At 40.3% G+C, this 23854-nt stretch overlaps 1 protein-coding gene across 1 annotated transcript; it reads left to right on the top strand.

Annotated features, from left to right (window-relative positions):
- The first annotated feature begins 6604 nt into the window (after nucleotides 1–6604).
- thbs4b (thrombospondin 4b) lies at nucleotides 6605–23623 on the top strand. Its single transcript, XM_044174094.1, has 22 exons — nucleotides 6605–6946; nucleotides 10332–10529; nucleotides 11279–11529; nucleotides 11646–11748; nucleotides 11913–11995; nucleotides 12110–12161; nucleotides 12284–12435; nucleotides 13769–13906; nucleotides 15308–15385; nucleotides 15498–15650; nucleotides 15767–15871; nucleotides 15964–16071; nucleotides 16437–16596; nucleotides 17856–17974; nucleotides 18812–18864; nucleotides 18976–19169; nucleotides 20384–20562; nucleotides 21194–21242; nucleotides 21351–21547; nucleotides 21696–21868; nucleotides 22324–22463; nucleotides 22684–23623. Exons 1-22 carry the CDS (start codon nucleotides 6868–6870, stop codon nucleotides 22740–22742), a joined length of 2823 nt encoding a protein of 940 aa, XP_044030029.1. The 5' UTR covers nucleotides 6605–6867; the 3' UTR covers nucleotides 22743–23623.
- The last annotated feature ends 231 nt before the right edge of the window (nucleotides 23624–23854 follow it).

The following is a 23854-nucleotide window of genomic DNA, read 5'->3' as shown; positions in this document are numbered from 1 at the left end:
TCTTAACATCTCATGAAAATAGCTTGCCTGGATTTTGAATGCAGGGCCTGAGAAGCACACTGAGGTTTTGCTGTGCTGCCTTGAACGTAAACGTGCCCATTTGTTGTCCGGCCTGACCAAGCCCAATGAGTTTATCAGCCATTAGCAGAGTGTTTGATGTGAGGAGTCCCGCTGAGCTCGTTAAGCTACTTCTAGACACACCAAGCTGACGATGCAACAACAAGCCTGTCTTGGCAGAGCACAAAAGCACCTGGTTTCCATTCACAGACATCCTCACGTAACACACCCACATGCAAACTATGCCTAGTTACTAGTACATGGAACAAGGAACAATAGGAAGTACTTTGTCTGTAAATTAAACGATTACATGTGCTTAGGAAATGTCCATTCATCATCCTTGGCTGCAATGTTGAAATTAAAATGGTTAAATTCTGGGTTATCACAACTTCTGTCTTATTTTTGTAGTTTTTGTACTCACCAAATAAAAAAAAGAACAGGGAAAGAAACATGAGCAGTCTGACGATCATATAGGTTTAAACATATCCCAGATTAGCACAATTTATTTAGAAGAGAAAGGTAAATTAAATTTTTTTGAACATCCATCATGGTTTACAGACTGTCTTCCTGTTTCAACTTTGACCTACTGAATTTACTGTAGTTGTGTGCGCAGGTTTTCTGTCCAGTGAGAGATTATTATCAACATTTTAAGTGTGCTCATTTTCGGTTTTACATCTCAATAAAGTTTTTTAGATCAATGTTCATTTCGTCAATAAAAACATCAAAAGGTTAAGAAAACTATGTCAGAATAATCTGGTTTAATTGTTGGCTTGTTTACAACCTTTCTAGTAGTTTCTTGCCCCATCAGATGACACTGTAGCTTTGTCAAAGATCTTTGATGAGTACAGTTTTATGTGTCATAACCGAGAGAAATTATAGTGAAAGCTATGAAAACAGACCAAAAGTATCCTTTAAGATAAGAATTTTGGCCTGTGGATTGTCCCAGATTCAACCCCCCAAACCTTTTATCCTCAGCTTGAGGCAAACAGGCAGTCACAGGTTGGACAGGCTGTTGTAAATCACCATGTTCTCGCACAGTTATATCCCCTGTTGTTGTGAACCTTAGTGACTTCTTCATAGCAGGGGACTGTATTAAGATCTGTCGACCCTGTAATATCCTCCCTGAAAAAGGGGACAATTACTACAGCAAACAGCCTTAAATGCCACATGTGGTTTTTCCGAGCATAAAAGTGAAATAGCAGACTTTCAGAGACAATACAGTGATAAAATGGAGTCTGAGCATTTGATGTTACAAAAGAAAATCTAAATCCTATCCTCATGATTTGTCTCTTGTTGAACTGTTGAAGTTCAGAGGAGACTGAGGCTGAGACAGAATGTGGAAGAAATCTGTTCATTTCCTGGACTACACTTTAGAGATCGGACATCTGTCTCTCTGGGAAATGCATTATCTTCCTGCCCCTATACTGCTAGACAGGAAATAGAGTCCAGTTTCAAAGAGTTTAGATGTAACAAAGAAATTCAGCTCAATTGGCACGGCATCCGGGCCTTGACATTCAAACAAGGTCACTAATTTGAGCCTCCATCTCAAGTAACTTCACTTTACCACATGTGGCCCACTTCCCCCTCATGAACCACTTATACGGAATAATAGGTTATAATTACACATAACACATAACAGAATGGCGTACTGACACTCAAATATCAGACACATAATAGCACACAGTTTACCAAACTGGTAAAAAAAAAGAATTAATGTTTATAGGGGGAGATCACTGTGTCTCTTCAGATGTGATTTGACATTCAATATGCACAATGAATGCCCTGCCGGAAACATTTTCAGACAGAGATTCTTGCATTTTTCGTACTCTCTGTCACTCTTGCGAACACAGCAGCGATTTGACTGTGTCTGAACAAATGGCTCAGTGTGCTCTCCCACTATGTGCTGTTTCCTACCGTATGGCGGACCTTTCTAGCCCAGACATGCTTGGTCTCAATGTGCCAGAACTATGAAGGATTAATGAGAGCACCTGGAATAAGACTCAGTGGAGCACAATGCAGCGCTGTTCGTACTGTGTAAACAAGCTGCTCAATATAGTGTAGGTGTGTTTTGTCCTCACATCCTGAAGCAATTGTTTGATACGTGTTTTTCTATGAAGAATTCTTTACGAACACGTTGAGCGGAGTGAAATGGGACATACAGTATTTTTTAGATTTATGTAGGTTTATAATAGATGCTGAGGAGTGGAAACAAGACTAAAGCTGCCAGAATGCTGCATCAAACAGTTTCGGAAACCCCCTACCCATACACACCTTTCCAATGTCAGAATTGGAGGGGCTGTGTCAGACAATTTCTGTAACTTTCTGAAACTGACAATTCGACATTCACACATTCACACTTCACGCTGTGATTGGCCAGCTGTTTGGGGGTGAGGAAGGAGCCCAGGTTTGCACTTCCCTCTGTAGCTCTCTTTTTTCCTTCCTTAAACAACTGTCACTTTTCATGTGGACAACTGCCCCCACTCTATGGTGGCCATCGGGAACAACTATAAACACTTTTGATTTCCAACACATGGACAACACATCGTATTTAGGTCTTTTCTAGCATAACCTGGCCATAAGAGTCTACAGCCATGCTAATGACTCCTTAAGGCTGTACTTGGGTACATGGCTGTACAATTTAGTGTTTTAGCAGGCTAACATATGCTAATTAGCACTAAACACAAAGTCCAGCTTAAGCTAATGGGAATCTCATTAGTTTTGCTGGTATTTAGTCATAAACAACAGTAGTGAAAGAATTGATGAGGCAAGATGAAAAGTTAAGGGGGATCACCAAAGTTATCACAATTCATCCTGAGGGGGACATGAATGTCTGCACCAAATTTAGGGGGAATACATCCAAAACTTGTCAAGACCTTTCACACAAAACCTCATTCTCAGAACAGAGGAAAAGTCAGGGGATCACTAAAGTCAGTAGGATTCATCCTCTGGGGACCATGAATGTCTACTATATAAAATTTCATGGTAATCCATCCAATAGTTGAGATATTTCAGTCTGGACCAAAGTGGTGATCTGATATTGCCATACCTAGAGCCATGCTGCTAGTGTGGCTTAAAAAGTAAAAAGAAAGAGAGAAAGGTCAGAAAAATGGGACAAGGTAGCATTGGGGGTGTTCATGTGAAAAACAGAGAGAGAGGGAGGGCTGCGTGGCTCTCTCAGTGTCAAGTATCTGAAGTGCTGATTTACAGCAGTCTCCATCAACGGTATGAGGTGTGTAGGTGTAGGTGAGACATGCATTGAGATGGAGTGAGTGAGTGTGAACACATCCAGCTGGTGTGAGTGACTGAAGGAGCAGCTGGGCAGTCTGAGATGGTCTGAGAGTGAACTCACAGTTTACATATGGCAAAACCATCAACCGCAACTTCTACCGGCAGCTTTGCGGGGGCATTCATCAAGTACCCTCGCATAATACTAAAATATTTAGTAAGACACTGAAACCACATTGTTGTTTTAGAAACGATATGTTCCCCCCATCGCACTGAGGCTATTCTGAGAATACCTTTGCTCACCTATCATCAATCTTCTAGCGTAATGGCCATGTTTTTCCAAGAAGGGCGTTCAGGTTTATGTTACAGTGTCCACAACTGCGATCATTTTGAATGATTTTGCAGAGATGTGAAGGCGGGCGATTTGGTCAGGTAAATGGAATTGAAAAAATAATAGCAATGGTTTCATTCGTTTCCTGTTATTTTCCGAGGTTGATGTCTAAAGATTAGAAAAATCCTGTTTTTTATACACAACCCAGAGTAGTAGTTCACATTCAGCTCAAACAAATGTGTATTTATGCATCATTTTGGTTTGAATACCTCAAAGCCATGGACTCAATTACAATCTACAATTGTAATGAGCAGTGCCTCATTTCTAAAAAAGAATCTGTTCCGTAATAGCTCAGAATAAATTTTCTGATTAATTTTGGATCTCTAACATTTGATGTATAATTTGTATTCATGCCCTCTACGCTGTGTTAGACGATTCCAGGAAACTTGACAGCTTTATCCACCATGACATACCAATTTGGCTCAAGAGTTAGCAGTCTGAATATGCTGCAGGATGTGGGTCCATTTATTAAGTCTCTGCCTTGAGTTCAGAGTTACAGTCTGTCTAATACCAAAACTTCAGGCAATTTAATGCTGTAATTTTGGGTTTGGAGTGAGTCTCCTCAACCAGACAGGGTAGAGGTTTTGATAGATGCTGCAGATTTAATGAGGTGCTGGATCAGACCTCTCTGGCTTGTTGATGGGCTGCTGTTACATAACTTCATCAGGTAAGACAGTGCCGAGCTTGTAAGACACTGCATCCCACAGTGTAATGAGCACTTAAGCAGTCAGCGCAGGAGCAAGGAGACTTATGGTCACCACCAGCTGTGGTTTGCTGAGTTGTAAAAGTCTGTGTACGTTCCTCAGACACAAGGATACTGATGTAAGTCGTTTTATGAAAGAACATCTTGTGAAGAGGAACCTTTATGTGGTGAATGTAATTATTTGCTTTACTACTGTAATTTCTTTGACATAAAATAATTTTTCAAAACACATCTGTAAATCTTTTTTAGTTATGCCAGAAAATGTAACGTTGAAGAGACAAATTCTATGTTTATGTGCCATGTACCATTTGTGTAATATATAGCATATTTATGTGTACCAAGAGAATCAAATAGTATAGATTAAGTATAAGTAAGAAAAGGCACAATACTTGTTGTGACAGTGATTAATCCTACTATATATAGTCCATAAGTAAATCATACTAACATGTCTGCACAGCATACCATTTACAAATAAAGAGCTCCATAAATGATGCTACAATAATGTACCAGAAATAGAATAATAAACACTATATAACTTGATTGTAAAAAAAAAAAAAAAAAAAGTGTTTAGAATGAGTTAAAGCAAATGTTGAGTAGATGAAGAAACTTGAACAAAGGTAAGAAAGAAAATCCTCTGCGGGTGGATTTGATGAGAATAAAGACAATTAATAAAATATTTGTCATGGTCATGCATGTTTCTTCTTTTCCTTTCCTTGGATTAGAGTAAAACATCTTCCATTGTTTTGCGACTAATGTACCACATGTTTCCTATTATGCACCTTTAATCATTCTGACCAGTTTGTTTTGTTTTCTTTTTCGGTTCAAAGCTTTTGAAAAATGCTAATTGTCAGACTTCCCCTGAGAGCACAAACAGCCCTTACTGTCTTTTTATATTGCATAAAACCACTGCTTCAGCTCGGCTGCGTATTACTCATTGGTAACACAGTACATTTTGTTGCCATGGACTATAGCATTGCTGTAACCACAGAAATGCTATAATCTTCAGTGTCTGTTACCATCTAAACATATGAGGAGAAGCTGAGTTACGAGTGTGAATATCAGAGTCTCAGGATTCGGTCATATTGGTATCACAAATAAAAATAGTCAGGAGATGGTGTCAGAGACATTTGGGGTTTGGTTTTATCTCCGAGCCAGCTGCAGCGTTCACTGTCTGACCTCATCAACCACACCATGATGTGATTCAGCCCAGGTCCTCCAGCAGGCTGATGTGGTCTATTGAGCTTCTGGCTGCAGCTGCAGACCATTCATGGAGGTCTGTGGGGCTTTCTGTGATCCAGAACCCAAACGCCTGTAAAGGCTTATTCTGAAAACCAATCAGACATCAGATAAAACTCTGGGTGTCCTGTTGCGGACAGGATGGAGTCCATATCAGTACACAACAAAAGACCAGAGCAGCGGTATACAGACTAACCAAAAGGAACACCTGTGGTAGACGTATGGAAACTATGACTCATTTGCTGCTGTTTGTTGCTATGGATACTCGTGTTTATCCTTTTAAGTGGGAACATCAACTTACAGCCACTGAGACTTGGCTTTTATTGAATTAGTGATTCAAACATCATACAGATTCAGTATTTTCTTTTGTGCTCAATGACAGTTGCTCACCCATGGAATAAGGCTCGTTTGGCTTAAAAATAAGATGCAACACTCAAAGAGAAAGGGAAAAACAAACATCATTAAGACCTGAGCCTCCTCATCTCTGCCAAATGTGGCAGGTCGCGTGGTGCCAGACATGCTGACGACCTGGAGGCCGTGTGAGCCAGCAGCCTGTCTGAAGCTCTGCTGGCCGGTTAACACGGCTTGTTAAGGTGCGGGCTCCAGAGCACTCATTTCCTGACTTTGCCTGGGGATGGAGGGGGGAAGCAAGGGCACATAGGTGTCACATCTGATCCCTGGAAGGAAAGTGAAATAATCTCCCTGCGTTTCAGACAGTGTGAAAAAAAAGAAATTGTTTTGGAAATTCACCCCAAGCATGAACTCAAGTGCCTAAAAATATTCTGGGCTCAATTTGAGTTGAAACATGATTTCAGTGGCGACACATGGTTTCCTAGACTGGATTAGAAGCTACTCATGTACAGTACATTTGTGTAAGAGCATTTGTGTGGGAATTGGTAGCAGCCAGTAGGAGCCAATGCAAAGAGTTTCCCAGGTCACTCCTTCTCTGTATGGGGCCGTCTGAGGAAGGTTTTAAAAGCAGGTTCTGGCCCTGATGCTCCTCCTTCAGTAAGACTCCTGCGATCTTCACATTCACACACCAATTCAGAAACACACACACACACACAGAAAAACTGTCAGCAGCTTCTATTAGGCTTACCATGACAGTATTGTCTCACCTCTGATTCAAAAAGGAGGCAAGGACTCAAACGCACCACTCACAGCAGGCACAGACATACGGGAAACTGCCACTGTGTCACATACTGATAAGTCACTACAGAAAAACTGCTGATCTGGGACCAGTTGGAAGGACAAAATGGGTGTGTGGACAGCCCTGATTCTGGCCTCGCAGCTGCTTTTAAAACTGTGCTTACACGTGGAAGCCCAGGCTTTGGGTGAGTGTTATTTGAAGTGTTTTAATTTGCTTTTCAGTTTTAACAAAATGCATCATATTGATTGGCGATAACTGATTGCAGCAGCTGTGGTTGCTGCTGGGGATGACAAACATATCAAGAAATGAAAATCATCTTTTTAGGTTTCTGTTGTTTAAATTTTAACACACACAAGACAGATGTCTTTGATTTTATTTGAATGCTGCATTTTTCTGACATCCTGGTTGTGATGTAATCCTCCATTTTCGTTATCTGTCAAAAAAGATTTAATGGCTCCACCACTGTGTATTTTAACACACTATGTATGAGTTCAATGCATAATGGATAAAGCAGACACTGTGAAAGAGAATATCATATGCAGACCCAAAGAACACAAAGGATTAGACATGGCATGTGATACTCACTGAAGTACGAATGAAATGCTAAATATCCACGTCAGTTGTGGAAGAGATGACGCAGTCGAATACATTTTTGTTTTTGTGACAAGAGGTAGACAAAGATAAAGAATAAAAGTAGACAGAGTTTTAAAGCCACCAACTCTCTGCTGAAGTAAAGTCACCCTGCTTTTCATTTCTTTCCAGCCAGATCTGCTTGATTATTCCAGCTCAGGAGGTTCAGCTTTCTGGCTCGTATTAATTCAAACAAAGTCCCAGCTAGGTCACACACATGGGAATAATCAAGGATGATCTGGGCGCAATATTGAACTTCAAGTCACACATACTCACAGACTCTCCTCTCTCTATCTCTGACACACACTGACAGTCACACACAAACTTATTCAAGGTCACACACAAACCAGAGCTGCAGACGACATGTAGAAGTATTGGTGTTTATAGTTTATCAGCTTCTTACGAATCACTCCAGTGATTGATGGCAGAGCTGTCATGCACCCATTAATCCCTACAATCTTTTGGCAATAGCACCCTGATGTTGTGTATAAAACAAGTCCAGATTAATGGCGTTCATCATCTATCATTTCCCTTGCAAATGCCTCATTGTCTGCATGACTGGAATTCACTGTGTTCAGTAGGAGAGAGACCAATTTAGAGCTGCAGTAAGTAAGATTTTAGTAGCACAAAACAGCCATTCTATCTCTGTAAAGGGTTATTGATCAATATTGATGCCTCAAGGATGACTTCACCGGGAGCTGGGATTACTGGAATTCGAAACTCACTTTCTACTCTTGGCAGAAAGACTCCCTGCCCAGGGACAAAGCACATCTTTAAAGCGGCTATAATCTATATTTTTATAATAACAATGTGTCAAATGACAATGTGAAAACAATGTGACAATATGAAAGGGGTTACTCATAGTGATGAACCCACAGAGAATTATCAGCAGCTCCCTTGACTTTACGCTTTATAGCGAGTTTCAGTTTAGCTGTCCGGTCCACAAATGTACCATTTTGTTTCACTCTCACTGTTCTCATAGCATTGTTTTTGGATGTAGCAGGCAGCTGTTTTCAGCAAAAAGCTCTAAAAACTCACTGTACAATACCTCCTCAGAACCAAATGGCAGACAGACAGTTAGTGACTTGCTGGTGAACATAGTGGAGCATTTAGCAGCTAAAGAGCCTGATATTTCCCTCAAGAGGTGGTGGAGACCAAAAACAGAGCTAAAAGAGAGTGAATATTGGACTTGACCAGAAACAGACTCCAAATTAATGATAATTTTGTTCCGTAACTTCTGCATGTTTAATAAGCAACTGTTTGCTAACAAGTTCTACATATCAACTTAAAAGGTGATGGTATGTCAATGTTATGTTCACAGCTTGTTTCCATTGGCCCCATATGGCCAGAAGTATCTGTATTGTATTGGAGGTTTAAATATTTTTGTCTCAAGCTAAAAAAAAAAGCAACTGAGAGCATAATATTATTATTATTACACTATTTTACATCATGCAATAATGAATCTCTACTCCTATTTGGTTGGTTCCTCGTGGCTATTGTGAAAATGTGACTTCACTGTTTATGTAAATTACATGCTGATGTTAATGATGTAATTCCTTCATCATTACCAATGGTTGGCTAGGTACCTCTAACCATAACACTACAATAAATCACAGCTTTCAACATGCAAGTCCTCAAATGTGAAGTATTTGTTAAGCAGTAAAATGAGGAATGCTTACCATTTGTACACTTTATAGTAATCTGTAACTGTGATAGATTTATATGCTAGTGTTAATGAGAGGACAAGACACTGGATTACTTTATGGCATTCAGCTAAACTAGTTTTATGAAGCTTGAAATCTGAGGTTAATCAGGGGGTGAAAAGAGGCACTTTCTCAGGATCTCTGGTGTAAGACGACCCTGACCCCCTCAAAGCCCTGTGTCCAGAAGATTTATGAACAGTAGGACTATGTGCTTTATGTGCAAGTGTGCATCTGTTTGTGTCTTTGTAGTGTTACAGTAACTCTAAAAACATGACTCATGCACTGAGGTTCATTTGTTCTCTTGTTGTTTTGTTCATTTTTGGACTTTTGTCAATTTAATGGACCAATAAGTCACATGGAGTCAAAAAGAGATCTATCTGTTTGCGTAATACTCACCAGGTGATCTTGGCGATCATGACTATAAAAGACTCATCTCATTTATGAAAACACTGTGTAAGCAGGCATTTTCGGTGGCTTAGTCACATTTTTAAATCCACCGTGTTACACTGAAATACGGCATGTGCCGGACGAAACACAAGGGACCGTGGAGAGAGATAAAAGAAAAAAGGAGAGATCTCATCTGTGGATCATGCTTTGCAGTCTTGGCTGATGACAGCCAATCTCTGGGAGCATTTGGGAGCAATTTTGCTCCCTCACGACAGTGGACCTTGCAGACTGCTTCCAGGGTACTTGTGCATTCATGATGTGAGCAGATGGCGGACTAGAGATTCACTGCACATCCTCTCGTGGCCTGCCCAGCTCCCAAGTCACTGTATTAAAGACTTTAACCATGAGCACAAGTGTACAGCATCTCTCTGGCATTTCACTCCCCCTCAGCAGCCTGTCAGTAGATATGTCTAAATTCTGCCATATTTCTGCCTGCAAGACAAATTAATTGTGGCTGAAAATGAGAGCTCACATATATTTTATAAGCCAAACAGCTTTGATGTGGATCTAACACAAAATAATAATAACAGCATGCACCTAAACCTCACAGTACATACTGTAGCTCTGATTTGCTTCAAAATCCACATCTTTGTGATTTCTCTGAGCCAACTCTGTCTGCCAAGTTTGTGCTGAATGCAACAAACACTGGGTCAACATCATCATCTTCTTGTCGACTCAGTATGTGTTTACTCTGGGATCGGCGCGTGGCTGCAGGTTGTAAATATTCATATCTCATCATCCATTACTTGTGTGCTTCACCACTTCTCTCTTTCCCATCTCTGTCAACAGTCTATGATCTGCTCACCTCGCCTGATTGCCTGCCAGACCTGCTGCAGGGGGGTCTGGCTGAGCAAGGGGTGAACGAGGCTTTCATCCTAACGTCCTTCAAGTTGCAGCCCAAGACCGGAACCACTGTGTTTGGCCTGTTCAACCCCAGGGACAACAGCAAGTACTTTGAGTTCACTGTGATGGGGAAGCTCAATAGAGGTAGGAGAACATGAAAGAGGCACTTGTACATTTTAAAGCTGCACTAATCAATGTTTGTTATATTGATAATGGGTTAAATGACCCATTGGGTGTAAAGTAAAAGGGGTCGCTTATAATGATGAACCCACAGAGAATTATCATAAGCTGCAGTTCCCCTGCATTGTAGCATCTTTCAGCTCATTGTTTTAGTTTTACAGCCCACAACTCTACTTATTATTTATTATTTTACTCATTCTTATTGTTTCGAGCCACAGCAGGCAGCTGTTTTTATCAAAAAGCTCTAAAAACCATCTGTACACTACCTGCTCAGCACCAAATGGCAGACAGACACAGTTAGTGACTAGCTAGTGAACCTATTGGTGCCTTTAGCAGCTAAAGAGATTTTAGATATTTCACACATATGTCACAGTGATGTCTGTGGGTTATTAATCCGGACATTTTTCTGGAAAGACAAGTTGCTGCTGAATTTTTTAAATGTAATTATTCAATGCTGTGAAAAATTAAATGTAATTTGCCTCCATTGTATTGGGTTGCAGGCATTGTTATTGTGAGCATACTGACATTACCATTTCGCTCAAAGTACAGCCCCACATCGCCGCTAGCGAGGTTGTAGACTCTTAGTCTTGTTGTAATTTGGATGAATCGACCAGTTACAGTAAATGCTCCCTATAAATCCTCTCCTCTATTTCTTGTTATTATCTCTTCTTTGCTACCATCGCCTCCTCTTTCCATGCTCTGTCCTCTAAAAGCTGTGTTACGCTACCTGCGGAGTGACAGGAGGATGAGCTCAGTAACCTTCAACAACCTGGTGCTGGCAGATGGCCAACAACACAGACTGTTGTTCCACCTGAAGGGGATGCAGCAACAGGGGCCAGGCGGGGTGGAGCTGCATCTGGACTGCAGGCTGGTGGAGACGGTCAGGGATCTCCCTGCTGCCTTCCAGGGTTTGCCAGCAGGCTATGGTATGGTGGAGCTAAAGACCATGCAAGCCAGAGAGCAGGTGACCCATCACTTACAGTATTTCCATACAATAATGAATATGTTTCTGTCCCAATAATGGATCTGGAAGTTTCCAAATGGCTTAGTTGTCCACTTTGACCTGTTTTATTCTAACAGGAGAGTTTAGACGAGCTCAAGCTGGTGGTTGGGGACTCATTTGAGAATGTTGCTTCATTACAAGACTGCTATTTACAACAAAGAGACTCCGTCCAAACTCTGGGTAAGATCCTGTCTGTGGAAAGAAATGTCTACAGAGACGGCCAAGTGTTTCCTAGGAAAACAGTCCCAGCAGTAGGAAAACAACAGTCAGTGTTTGTCAGAGTGACTTGAGAACAGGCTCAGAGAATCCCCCACCTCAACAAAATAACAGTCCCTTTCTCTTAGGGGTCAACACGAAGCAGCTGTCCAATCAAATGCTGGAGTTAACGAAGGTGATAAATGAGCTGAAAGATGTCCTCATTCAGCAGGTAACTACCACTAACAGTTCCTCTGAGGCCACTTAATCCCTGCTTCCTCACCCCTGACCTCCCCAACAGCTTGCCTGACTGCATATAGACTTGTTTATGTTTGACCTTTTCCAGGTCAAAGAGACCTCATTTCTCAGAAACACCATCTCAGAGTGTCAGGCCTGTGGTAAGATCATGTCCAATAGCAGTCATGTCACTCACCAGTAAATATGATGCTTAATGACTATTTTGGGATTGTTTAAAAAACTAAATAAAATTACAATTAATTTTTTCCTCCATTATTTAAAGGTCTGGGAGGTACTGAGGTGGTGAAACAAAGGTGTGCCCCAGGTGTCTGTTTCCGTAACGATATGTGTATAGAGACAGCGGATGGTGTCGAGTGTGGACCGTGTCCTGATGGGTACACTGGTGACGGTTTCAACTGTGATGATGTGGATGAGGTAAGGCTCAGTGTGTGTGTGTGTGTGTGTGTGTGTTTCTGTACTACGTTTGTGAGAATCAACATGAGTTAAAGACCTGCAGAGTAAGTACATTTTTACAGTATGGCCACCTGGCCCAACCTCAGTCCTTGTATTTTAGGGCTAGAACTTGGGTGTATATGTTTATGATTATAGTTAGTTAGTTTAAGCTAGGTAAACGTGGCCTATACAGACAAAAAATCATAAGCACTGTATATATTACCAGGTGACAACATAGCAACATGTTCATATTCTGGTTCTGGATCCAGGTGAAAAACAGCTTATTAAATCCACCCTTACCTCCAGCGTAAACTTAAAGAGGTGTATCTTCACTGTATTTGTGTTTACTTATAATATATCCTGTGTACAATAAAGCAATATATATGTTAGATGCCAAAAAGAAGATAAATAGCCATCTAATGGAATGGATGGGTAATGTGCAAATTTTACCATGAGGTAAACGTGGGCCTGAGGCTGCTGCACTGTTGACAAAATTTGTATATTTCCACACAGAGACTCTGACACTGTGTAGACATAGCAGTAAACTGAGCCCGCAGTTAGTATTGATTATTTTGGATGGTCTTTTCTGAAGTGTTTTGGGGTATTTTTTAAGGTAGGCAGCAGAGAGGTGATAGGAAATGAGATAAGACACAGGGGGAATAACATGCAACATAGATCCCAGGCCAGGAATCGAATATATGGTATGCATCTTAATCAGAAGGCCACCTTGATGCCCTCATTTGGATGGTCTTCAAGCCTTACAACGTGTAATGTTGTCACCAAATCCTTATGTCCTATTTGGATTAAAGGGTTTTGTTTCACCAAGCGTGGGTACTGAATGAGGTGACAAGACTTATAATTTTAATAAGTTGGAGCAGGGATTTCCAGGCTCCTAATGGGCTATGAGAAATTGTATACACAGATTACCCCAGGTGTTTTTGGGCATTAGAACGTGGGATCACCAAAGTAGCACACAGGGTCTAAAGGCACTTCACAGATGCTAACATGGTGTAATGGGGCTCTGGAATGAAAGCCACAGGTAAAGGTAAAAGTTTCAGTTAAAGTTAAGCATGACTGTTGTCAATGAGGTCCTCATGAGGATAGAAGTACAAGGATGTATGTGTGTGCACGTGTGTGTTTGCCTGTCTGTCTTTTCGTGTTTGCACTGACCCCTTTTCTAAGGACTGGCCCCTTCAGCATTCTCTTTTTTGCATGAGTTAAAGTGTCACCAAACCTAAAAGCTTTTGGAGAGAAGCCCTTTGAGAACCACATACATTTTGCAGCTTCAACAGAGCTCATGTCCTCCTTTCTGCAGTGCCAGTTTAACCCCTGCTTCCCTGGAGTGAAGTGCGTGAACACTGCCCCGGGCTACCGCTGTGACGCCTGTCCGCTGGGCTTCACCGGCCTGGCAGTGGAGGGTGTGGGCGTTTTGTTCGCCCAGACCAACAAGCAGGTAAAAGAGTGGATAAAATACGGAGGACACAAAGACAAAATGAGACTAGACTAAAAAAAGGAAAGCATGCAATTTACAGCATAGATCAAAAAAGACAAACAAAATTATTATAAAAAGGGTTTCCCATGTAATTGTGCTGCAAGAGAATACAGTGTAATGTTTTAGATTAGATGGTGTAATTATTTAGTACATATAAGATACTGATAAAATATCTACTGGTCACCTATACCAGGACAAATATTTAAGTAAAGAGGGAGAGGACAACAGGGGAGGAATAAGGGGAGGAAGAATGTGGAGGAAAGTTCCTTTATGACAGTCTAAGTTTGCGGTATGTGAGCAGTAAAATATAGTGGTCCCTTGTTCATGCTTTTTTCACTGTAGTTTCCATGTAGTTACAGGATTTGCAGGCTGCAAATTAAAGCAGTCCCTTGTTCATCCCCTTTTTAAGGTAATTCCAAAGTAAATATTGGGCTGTAATATGTGTGTATTTAATTTGTAACAGGTAGTTTAAAAAGTACTCTAGGTCCCTCTTAAAAATAAATGTATAATTCTGAAGAAAACATGGCCCCTGTGAGGGATAAATTATTATATATAAAATTATAGTTTGCTAATACTGATGCTTCAATGAATAAGCAGCATTTTAGTGTTGTAGCTGGTTGAGGTGGAGCTAGTTTTTATATACAGTTTGGTAGTTTAGTCCAGTGGTTCCCAACAGGGGTCAGGCCCCTCCAGTGGGTCACCAGATAAATCTGAAGGGTCATGAGATGATTATTGGGAGAATAAAGAAGAAAAACCAAAATTCTGATAATCCAATCTGTATTGATTTTTTGGGATTTTTCTCTAATCTTTGATTTTTTGTGAATTATTTGATAATTGGACTTCTTATGGGTTTGAACAGTTATTTAAATAAAACCATGTGAGAAGTTTAGAAGGGAAATGTCTCTTTGGCGGAACTGCTAATAACTCATAGACACCTGAAACGTGACAACAATGTATTTCTTTTTCTGTAAGGGATCACAGGTCAAAAGGTCGGGAGCCACTGGTTTAATCTTTGGCAATTTGTTGTATTATATAATCCCATCATATGTTTTTTAATTGAAAATCTTAATTTGAAAAGTAACTAGTAATTATAGCTGTCAGATAAATGTAGTGGAGTAAAAAGTACAACATCACCCTCTGAAATGTAATGGAGTAGAAGTATAAAGTTGCATAAAAAGTACCTCAAGATTGTACTTAAGTACAGTACTTGAGTAAATGTACTTAGTTACTTTCCACCACTGTTCATTGCATATGTTATACAGTTATTATTGTAACCTTGAAATAAGGAAAGAAGGTAAATTGCCACAAAAACAAAAATTTGGATGATTTCACGTCTTACATTCATCATATTGCCCAATTCAGGTCTGTGACGACATCGACGAATGCAAAAGACCGGACAACGGAGGCTGCACTGCAAACTCAATGTGCCACAACTCTGTGGTAAGACTACTGTCAAATATTCTCTGAACACTACCCATGCAGGACAGTTATTTCATTTGTGTGGCTTTCCAATTGCGGTCCAAAGAAACCAGATGTCCTCATTCCTGCACAGGGCTCTTACCACTGCGGCAGCTGTAAGTCAGGTTTCACAGGAGATCAGGTGAAGGGCTGTAAACCAGAGCTCAGCTGCGGCAACAGCCTGACCAACCCATGTGATATCAACGCTCTGTGTACTGTAGAGAGGGACGGGTCAGTGTCTTGTCAGGTAGGATTTCACACTTTTTTCACACACACACTTTTACATACTACCTGCACACACAGACTGCACAACTCCATATACATGCTGTCTGAGTTCCTGAAGAGTTTCATTTGTCTTGTCAGTGTGGAATTGGCTGGGCCGGTAACGGATACCTGTGTGGGAAGGACACCGACATTGATGGATACCCAGATGAGAAGCTCAAATGCAAAGACATAAACTGTAAAAAGGTAAGCAAAGTGCAAATTGTCAGCAAATGCAACTCTGCTGTGATAGGCAGGCCCTTTTTGCTCCATTCTTTTACTGTAACATTTCTTCACAGGATAACTGCGTCTACGTTCCTAACTCTGGTCAAGAGGATGCCGACAGGGACGGTCAAGGAGACACCTGTGATGATGATGCAGATGGAGATGGTATACCAAACGGGCAGGTTGGTGGAACTGTTTTAACAAATGCATGCAAGCACATATATATCTGTATATTTGCACACTTGTAATGTTTCTGTTTTTATTACCAGCCTAGGGACTATGGATGTTAATTAGCATTTTTGCTAAACTCCAGCATGTTTACGCCTTGTATTTTCATCCTGATGTTCATTAACACGCTCTGTCTCTATCAAATAAACAAATAAATTAAATAACTTTTTTTCAGCTCTGAAGCACATAGAGGGACATACTTTACACCATCACCCAAACATAACCTAACACATGCACACACAAGTTTGTACATTGACACAAATGCGCTTACAGAAATACACATGCTGTGAATGAGACCTTTGTGTTCTCTGTGTCTCAGGACAACTGCTGGTTAAAGCCCAATGTGGACCAGAGGAACAGCGATAAGGACAGCCATGGGGATGCCTGTGACAACTGTCGCATGGTGGAGAACCCTGACCAGAGGGATACTGACAACGATGGCAAAGGGGATGCCTGTGATGACGACATGGATGGAGATGGTATGGAGAGAAATTACATCACACTGACGCTCATGCTTATATAACTAGCATCACTGAAGACGCTCACTGTTATGACTTATTACTCTGCTCTCTCCTTCAGATTTCCACCCTGCTCTTACATTAAATTACAGGAATTACAGGAATATTCACATAGACAGTAAATTACACATCTCTCTAAATAATGTTGCAGAAATATATCACTGTGTAGTAGTATGGATGCTTTTATAAGCCAGTTGAGCACACCAAAAAAAAGAAGAGGTAAGGCCAGTAGCACCCTGACCCCAGAGCGAAACACAAGCTTTGATCATTCACCAGCATGATTACACCTCAAAAAACCCCACTGGACACAAGATAGTTTTTACTCATCCCTGCTGTTTGACCTTTATGCATTTGTGGTGCTGCTGCTGCCTCCCTGCAATGAATAAAAAATAACATCTGAACACAAACTGGTGTTCACCGATATAGCAAATGCAACAGTACAACCTAGTGGTGAAATTACAAATAACATGCCATGTAATCATTCTGTGGATCAAACAGTAGTATGGATACAATGTCTCAATTTCTTTATGCATTCCTTAATCAAAATATAAATTCACTGATTGACTTAAATTTCTCAATTACTTGAATACAAATGACTCAGTGTGAGACTGTTTGTCAAGAAAATGACAGAAAGTAAGAATATCCTGCATACTGGAATACATCACTTTCATTGAGTCTAACACAAAATATCCCATGAAATCCACGTAATCATCATTCCATTTTGGCACATTCCATATTTGTTAATTTCACTGGGCAGTAACATGGTTTGTTTTGTAATAGGTCTGCAACTAACGATTATTTTCATTATCGACAATCTGCAGATTGTTCTTTCGATTAACCGATTGGTCTATAAAATGACAGAAAGTAGTGAAAAATGTCCATCACAATTTCCTAAAAGCCAAAGTGACATCTTCAGATAGCTTGTTTTGTCGGACCAACAGCCCAAAACCCAAAGATATCTTTAATTTACTATCATATTAGAGAAAGAAATGCAGCCAATCCTCACAATTGAGAATCTGGAACCAGAGAATATCTGGTAGCCTATTTTTGGTGGAAAAATGTCTTATGTGATTAATTATCAAAATTGTGGCAGATTAATATTCTGTTGATCAACAACTAATTGTCACAGCTCACTGACAATGAAAACAGTATGTATTCCCTAGGAGTCAGACAGACTGCCAAATAACAATAACCATCTCCTCTTGTTATTTGGCGAGCAGGACTGACGAACTTTCTGGACAACTGTCAGCGTGTCAAGAACAGAGACCAGCTGGACCGGGACGGAGACGGAGTGGGAGATGCCTGCGACAGCTGCCCCGACATCCCCAACCCAAACCAGGTCAGTCACAGTAAGATAGATGGATAGGTGTGGAGGAAAGTAGCTGAGTACTTTCAGCCTACTCAAGAACTGTACTTAAGTACAATTTTGAGGTACTTGTGATTTACTTGAGTATTTCCATTTTATGATAACTTATACACATTTCAGAGGGAAATATTGTGCTTTTTACTCCACTACATTTTTCTGGCAGCTTTAATTACTAGTTACTTTTCAGATTGAGATTTTACATAAAGACATGTGATGAGTTTATAAAATACAACACACTGTTTAAGATTAAACCAGTGGTTTCAAACATTTTTGGCTTGTGACATCTTACAAAAAAATCAGTGTCTATTTGGGGCCCCCAGTGACATTTCAGATGTTTATGAGTTGTTAGCAGTTCCACAAATTAAAAAGATATTTCCCCTTTAAACTTTAGGAAACTTCTCAGATGGTTTCCTTTGAATACTTTTTTGAGGCACGAAGAGGTAAAAGTATCTAATATTTCACAAAAAAGCCAAAGTCCACAAAACGAATGCAAATTTGTGTCATTTTTTTCTTCTTTCCTTTCTCATTAATCATCTCATGACCCCTCAGATTGATCTTGTGACCCTTTGGAGGGGGCCTGACCCCTAAGTTGGGAACCACTGAATTAAACTACCAATCTGTATATAAAGTAGTTAAAATCAACTACAACAGTAAAATGCTGCTAACAGTCTAATAATGTCATACCTAAGGGGCCATTTTACAGTGAAACAATTAGTTTTACTTTTGATATTAGAAGTACATTTTGCTGATAATACTTTTGCACTTTTTGAGAAAATTGTGCTTTTAGTGAACTCTCTGCTCTTGTTTCAGTCTGATGTTGACAATGACCTGGTTGGAGACTCTTGTGACACAAACCAAGACAGGTAATCAAATTGTCACAGTCTCTGTTTTGTTCTTGCAGACAACTGTTTTTTCTGCTACTACTAAACTACAATTTTTACTTATGTCGTGTGATCTTGTCACTTCCCCTGTAGTGATGGCGATGGTCACCAGGATACCAAGGATAATTGCCCACTCGTGATCAATAGTTCACAGTTGGACACCGACAAAGACGGGCTGGGTGACGAGTGTGACGATGACGACGACAACGATGGGATCCCTGACATTTTGCCACCGGGACCAGACAACTGCCGGCTGGTACCAAACCCTGACCAGATCGACGACAATAGTGAGTACTAGTCTAAAATACATCACACTTTCATATACCACACAATCAAAACAGTTTACTGTAATGTTCAGATATTATTATTGATATCTTTGCCTGAAAACCAACTCTATGATTGGTCCATATTCTCCCTGAACTGTTGCTGACTGACCTTTACATGCAGTTTTGAGCCCCAGTTTCACACCCACGCAGATCAATCTAAAGCAACCTTGAGCAGATTAAGTGGCGGTTTTGTTAGATAAAGCACCTGCACCCATTTGTGACTCATTGTGACAGAGTGCTCTCAAGTCAGTGGAAGTGTCAATTCATATTAAGTAGGGCAAGGCAGGTCAGGGAGTTCGGTGATGTAAAATGGAGAGAGACCTTCAGGGTGACCCTAACTATGGTAGATCTTTATTTGTGCTTCTATAAGCACGATGTAGAAATAGCCATTTTACCCATATATTCCAACAGTTTGGAATATACAAAAACACAAAAAGTTTATTTACCTGTTTTGGAGCTTAAACAATTATCAAGATGCTCACATTGGGAAAGACATTCACACAAAATGAGCATCAGTAGCATAGAATGAAGCTTTTATGCCAAGAACCATAAAGTTTGTGACCTTTTTTATGTCATAGCTCTCATTTACAGTCTTAATAGTGTATCATGACCATAATCCATATCATTCAGACACATTCAGAACTGCACATGACATATTACAAGAAACACACGCCACCGAATGTGCTAGATAAACTACAGCATAGCACTTTTTAGCATGACAAATGCAGCATAGCAATTTCTAATTCTGAGAACACACTCACACAGCACGGTGCAGTCTAGAGTAAGCCTCAAAACAATCCATCGAAATTAAAGAAAAATGTGAATATAGCCCCTTCATTTTCGGCACGTCGCCAGCATATTTGGGATGTTTTATATTCAGGCCTTGCAGCTCTGCAGCTTCTTAAAAAGGACACCAGTTTCCTTTTGGCGACAGGCCTTTTTGACATTTTTGTTAAAGCCAGTCTAAAATCTCCTCATGGTGACACGGCAGGAAACACGCTGGTTTTAAAAGGAATGAAAAGGATCGCTTTGCATAAATAACACAACACAATCTATGCTAGTCTGTAGTCAAAAACTGCAGTGTGTCTGCACCTGTACCTTGATCATGAAACTATAACCCAGTGTCTTTTTTTTACTTTAATTTAAGTATAAATCCCCCCTCTGTTGTCCCTCAGATGATGGAGTTGGAGACATGTGTGAGTCTGACTTCGACCAGGACAAAGTGATTGACAGGATTGACAACTGTCCTGAGAATGCAGAGGTTACCTTGACTGACTTCAGGGCCTATCAGACGGTGGTGTTGGACCCTGAGGGTGACGCCCAGATTGACCCCAACTGGGTTGTTTTGAACCAGGTGAGATTACTGAAACTTGAGTGCTTCTCCTCTTCATGTACAGTGGCTAGAAGTTAAAGCAACTATAATAAATATTTTTATAATATAAATATATGTAGGGTCAGGCAGCTGTTTTCAACAAAAAAGCTCTAAAAAAAACACTGTACACTACCTGCTCAGCATCAAAAAGCAGACAGACACAGTTAGCAACTAGCTGGTGAACATAGTGGAGCATTTAGTAGCTAAAGATAACCTGATATTTCCCTCAGGAGTTGGTAGAGACCAAAAACAGAGCTAAAAGAGAGTGAATATTGAACTTATTCGTCAAGTGGACAGAAACACAACTCCAAATGAATGATGTTTCTCTGTAACTGCTAGATGTGCAAATAAGCAACTGTTTGCTAACAAGTTCATAATATCAACTTAAAAGGTGATGATGATTGTTAATGTGTTCACAACTTGTTTTCGCTGCCCCCAAGTTGCCAAAAAATCAGTTATTGCAGGTTTAATCCATTGCTAAAAACTAAATGTACAGTGCATGCAAAACAAATTGTAATAGAACTAAAATAGAAATTGCAATTAATTAAGTTTGCATATAAAGGCATCAAAGTGCAAAATTCCTCATTAATATCTCTCGCTCTTTCTCACACAGGGAATGGAAATTGTCCAGACCATGAATAGTGACCCAGGACTTGCTGTTGGTAAGATATATTGAGTTGAATATCAGTCACTATTATACACAACATTCTCTTTAAAAAAAACACCAATCTGAACATAAATAATATACTGATCACAATTTCTGTTGTCAGGTTACACTGCTTTCAGTGGAGTGGACTTTGAGGGCACATTTCATGTAAATACAGTGACTGACGACGACTACGCCGGCTTCATCTTTGGCTACCAGGACTCATCCTCCTTCTACGTGGTGATGTGGAAGCAGACTGAACAGACCTACTGGCAGGCGACACCCTTCAGAGCCGTGGCCGAGCCCGGCATCCAGCTTAAGGTGAAAGTACAAGTCATGTCACAACTCCCCAGCAGTAGATTCATACTCATCCAATTTTTATCCCTCGACATATTTTCCACATTTCTGCCTTTCTCTTGTCTGTCTGCATTCACATCTCCCCTCACTTCTCTCTGTCGCTGTTCGTCAGGCTGTGAAGTCTAGATCAGGCCCTGGGGAGCACTTGAGAAACTCACTGTGGCACACAGGAGACACCAACGACCAGGTTCGTCTGCTGTGGAAGGACCCAAGGAACGTAGGCTGGAAGGACAAGGTGTCCTACCGCTGGTACCTGCAGCACCGCCCACAGGTTGGATACATCAGGTACGACAAAACATGTTCTAGATATTTGTATACATATCGATAAAGGAATAGTTCGACATTTTGGGAAATACACTTATTAGCTTTTTTGCCGGGAGTGAGATGAGAAGATTGATACCACTCTCGTTGTGTCTGTCTCATTTCTTCAGTAACTTCCTGGAATCACGGCAGGTTGCCTGGCAACCTCACAGTGACAACAAAACTCCAGGAAGTAACTGCATTTGGCAAAGAAATAGTATGGTTTAATTAGTTATGAGATTTAGAGGTGCTGGTAAGCTATTTGTTTACCTTTCCCCCAGTCATTATGCTGAGCTAAGCTAACTGACTGCTGGCTCCAGCTACATATTTACAGTCCAGACATGAGAGTGGTATCAATCTTCTCATCTAGCTCTCGACAGAGTGCCCAGAGTGGAACACACATTTATAAAAATAAAAATCCTCTATTGTGTTTTGTTTAGGGCACGGTTTTATGAGGGAACTGAGCTGGTGGCAGACTCTGGTGTGACTATTGACACAACCATGAGAGGAGGAAGACTTGGTGTGTTCTGTTTCTCTCAAGAAAACATCATCTGGTCCAATTTGAAATACCGCTGCAATGGTAAGGAAACACTTGATAAAAAATCCACATATTTCATAATTTTTTATATTTTGAATTACTGTGATGACATGCTAAGAAACACTTGACTTGTCTTTTTGCTGTTCATTTTATCTTGTTGTTAAAGATCAAATCACTTACAGCTGTGAATAGAATTAGTTTGGCCTCACTTATCTGTAGATTCTGAGCTTGTCTCATGATACCTTACTTGTCACTTTCACAGACACCATCCCAGAGGATTTCCAGGAGTTCAGCACTCAGCACGGCGTTGACTCACTTTAAAGTCGAGAAAAAAATATGACACCAGATCCCTAAAGAATGCTTCTGTGTGTGGGTGATTAAGTGTGTGTGTGTGTGTGTGTGTGTGTGTGTGTGTGTGTGTGTGTGTGTGTGTGTGTGTGTGTTTGTGTGTTTGTCTGTCCATCTGTGTATTGATATGTACAGTTTCTGTGCATATGGCCACACGATTCGTACTGTATGTGCATATTATCATGTCTGTTTCCTTTTTCCAGTTGTGTCTTCCTGTTTAATCATCTCTTAAAGACTGATTATGCTAAATACTGTAAGTTATAATGATTTTTACCAAACATGATGCAACATGACATGACATAAGAAGAAACAGAACATATAACATAAGATAACATAAGACAACATACGGCTAATAATGGACATCCTAATATTCAGTGATTTTCTGTGCCATCATTGCATATAGTTTTAGCACAAGAGGCCCCAGCGGCCCCCAGTTTCCCATACACAGTAGACATTTTCAAAATAAAAGTAGTTACTCAGTAGTTACTGAGAAGATTTTATGTAGCATATATGTAGTATTATAAACATGTTCAAACAACTGGAAGGAAAGTTATCACCACCAGAACCTGCTTTGGATCAGCCTCAGACTGATGTTTCCTATATTTTGATCATAAACTGGTTGTATTTGTTCAACTATCAACATGGTATTTTTACTCCTTTTGTGGAGAGGATGAACAGACCAAGTTTTGTATGACTCAAATTTCAGACTGTGCCTTGTCTCACTTACTGTAGACGATTAACTTAAAGCTCAGTGTAACCTTGTTTTCTCTTTCCATCATTTGGTCCTTAAGATCTTGATAATTTCATATCTATGTAGTCATGAACCTGGTCAAAATAAAGGGCTTTAAAATATACTGGAATTCATGTTGATTTAAAATGTGATACTATGATGTGACACTGTTTGTTTGAAGATGCCAAAGGACAAGACATCATATAGCCATACATACTGTTCATGCATACCACCAATCAACGACTTGAATGCATGAAAATGACCACCCATAACAATCCCCTGCTTCCCCGTAAAACGGGCACATTCTCCTTCTGCTCAGAGGCTGATACTTGATAGAAACAAGGCCACTGTTTTG

This window comes from Siniperca chuatsi, linkage group LG18 (genome assembly GCF_020085105.1).
Source record: "Siniperca chuatsi isolate FFG_IHB_CAS linkage group LG18, ASM2008510v1, whole genome shotgun sequence".
NCBI lineage: Eukaryota > Metazoa > Chordata > Actinopteri > Centrarchiformes > Sinipercidae > Siniperca > Siniperca chuatsi.
The sequence above is the reverse complement of the archived record's forward strand: the minus strand, read 5'-3'. Positions and strand labels throughout refer to the sequence as shown.

What these genes read in the sequence shown, in the direction of transcription:
- thbs4b (XM_044174094.1), top strand. Translation starts at nt 6,868, where the DNA reads ATGGGTGTGTGGACAGCCCTGATTCTGGCCTCGCAGCTGCTTTTAAAA. An exon ending in ACTGTGATGATGTGGATGAG is followed by an intron (nt 12,436 to 13,768) that starts GTAAGGCTCAGT and finishes TCCTTTCTGCAG; the next exon opens with TGCCAGTTTAACCCCTGCTT. An exon ending in ATGGTATACCAAACGGGCAG is followed by an intron (nt 16,072 to 16,436) that starts GTTGGTGGAACT and finishes TCTGTGTCTCAG; the next exon opens with GACAACTGCTGGTTAAAGCC.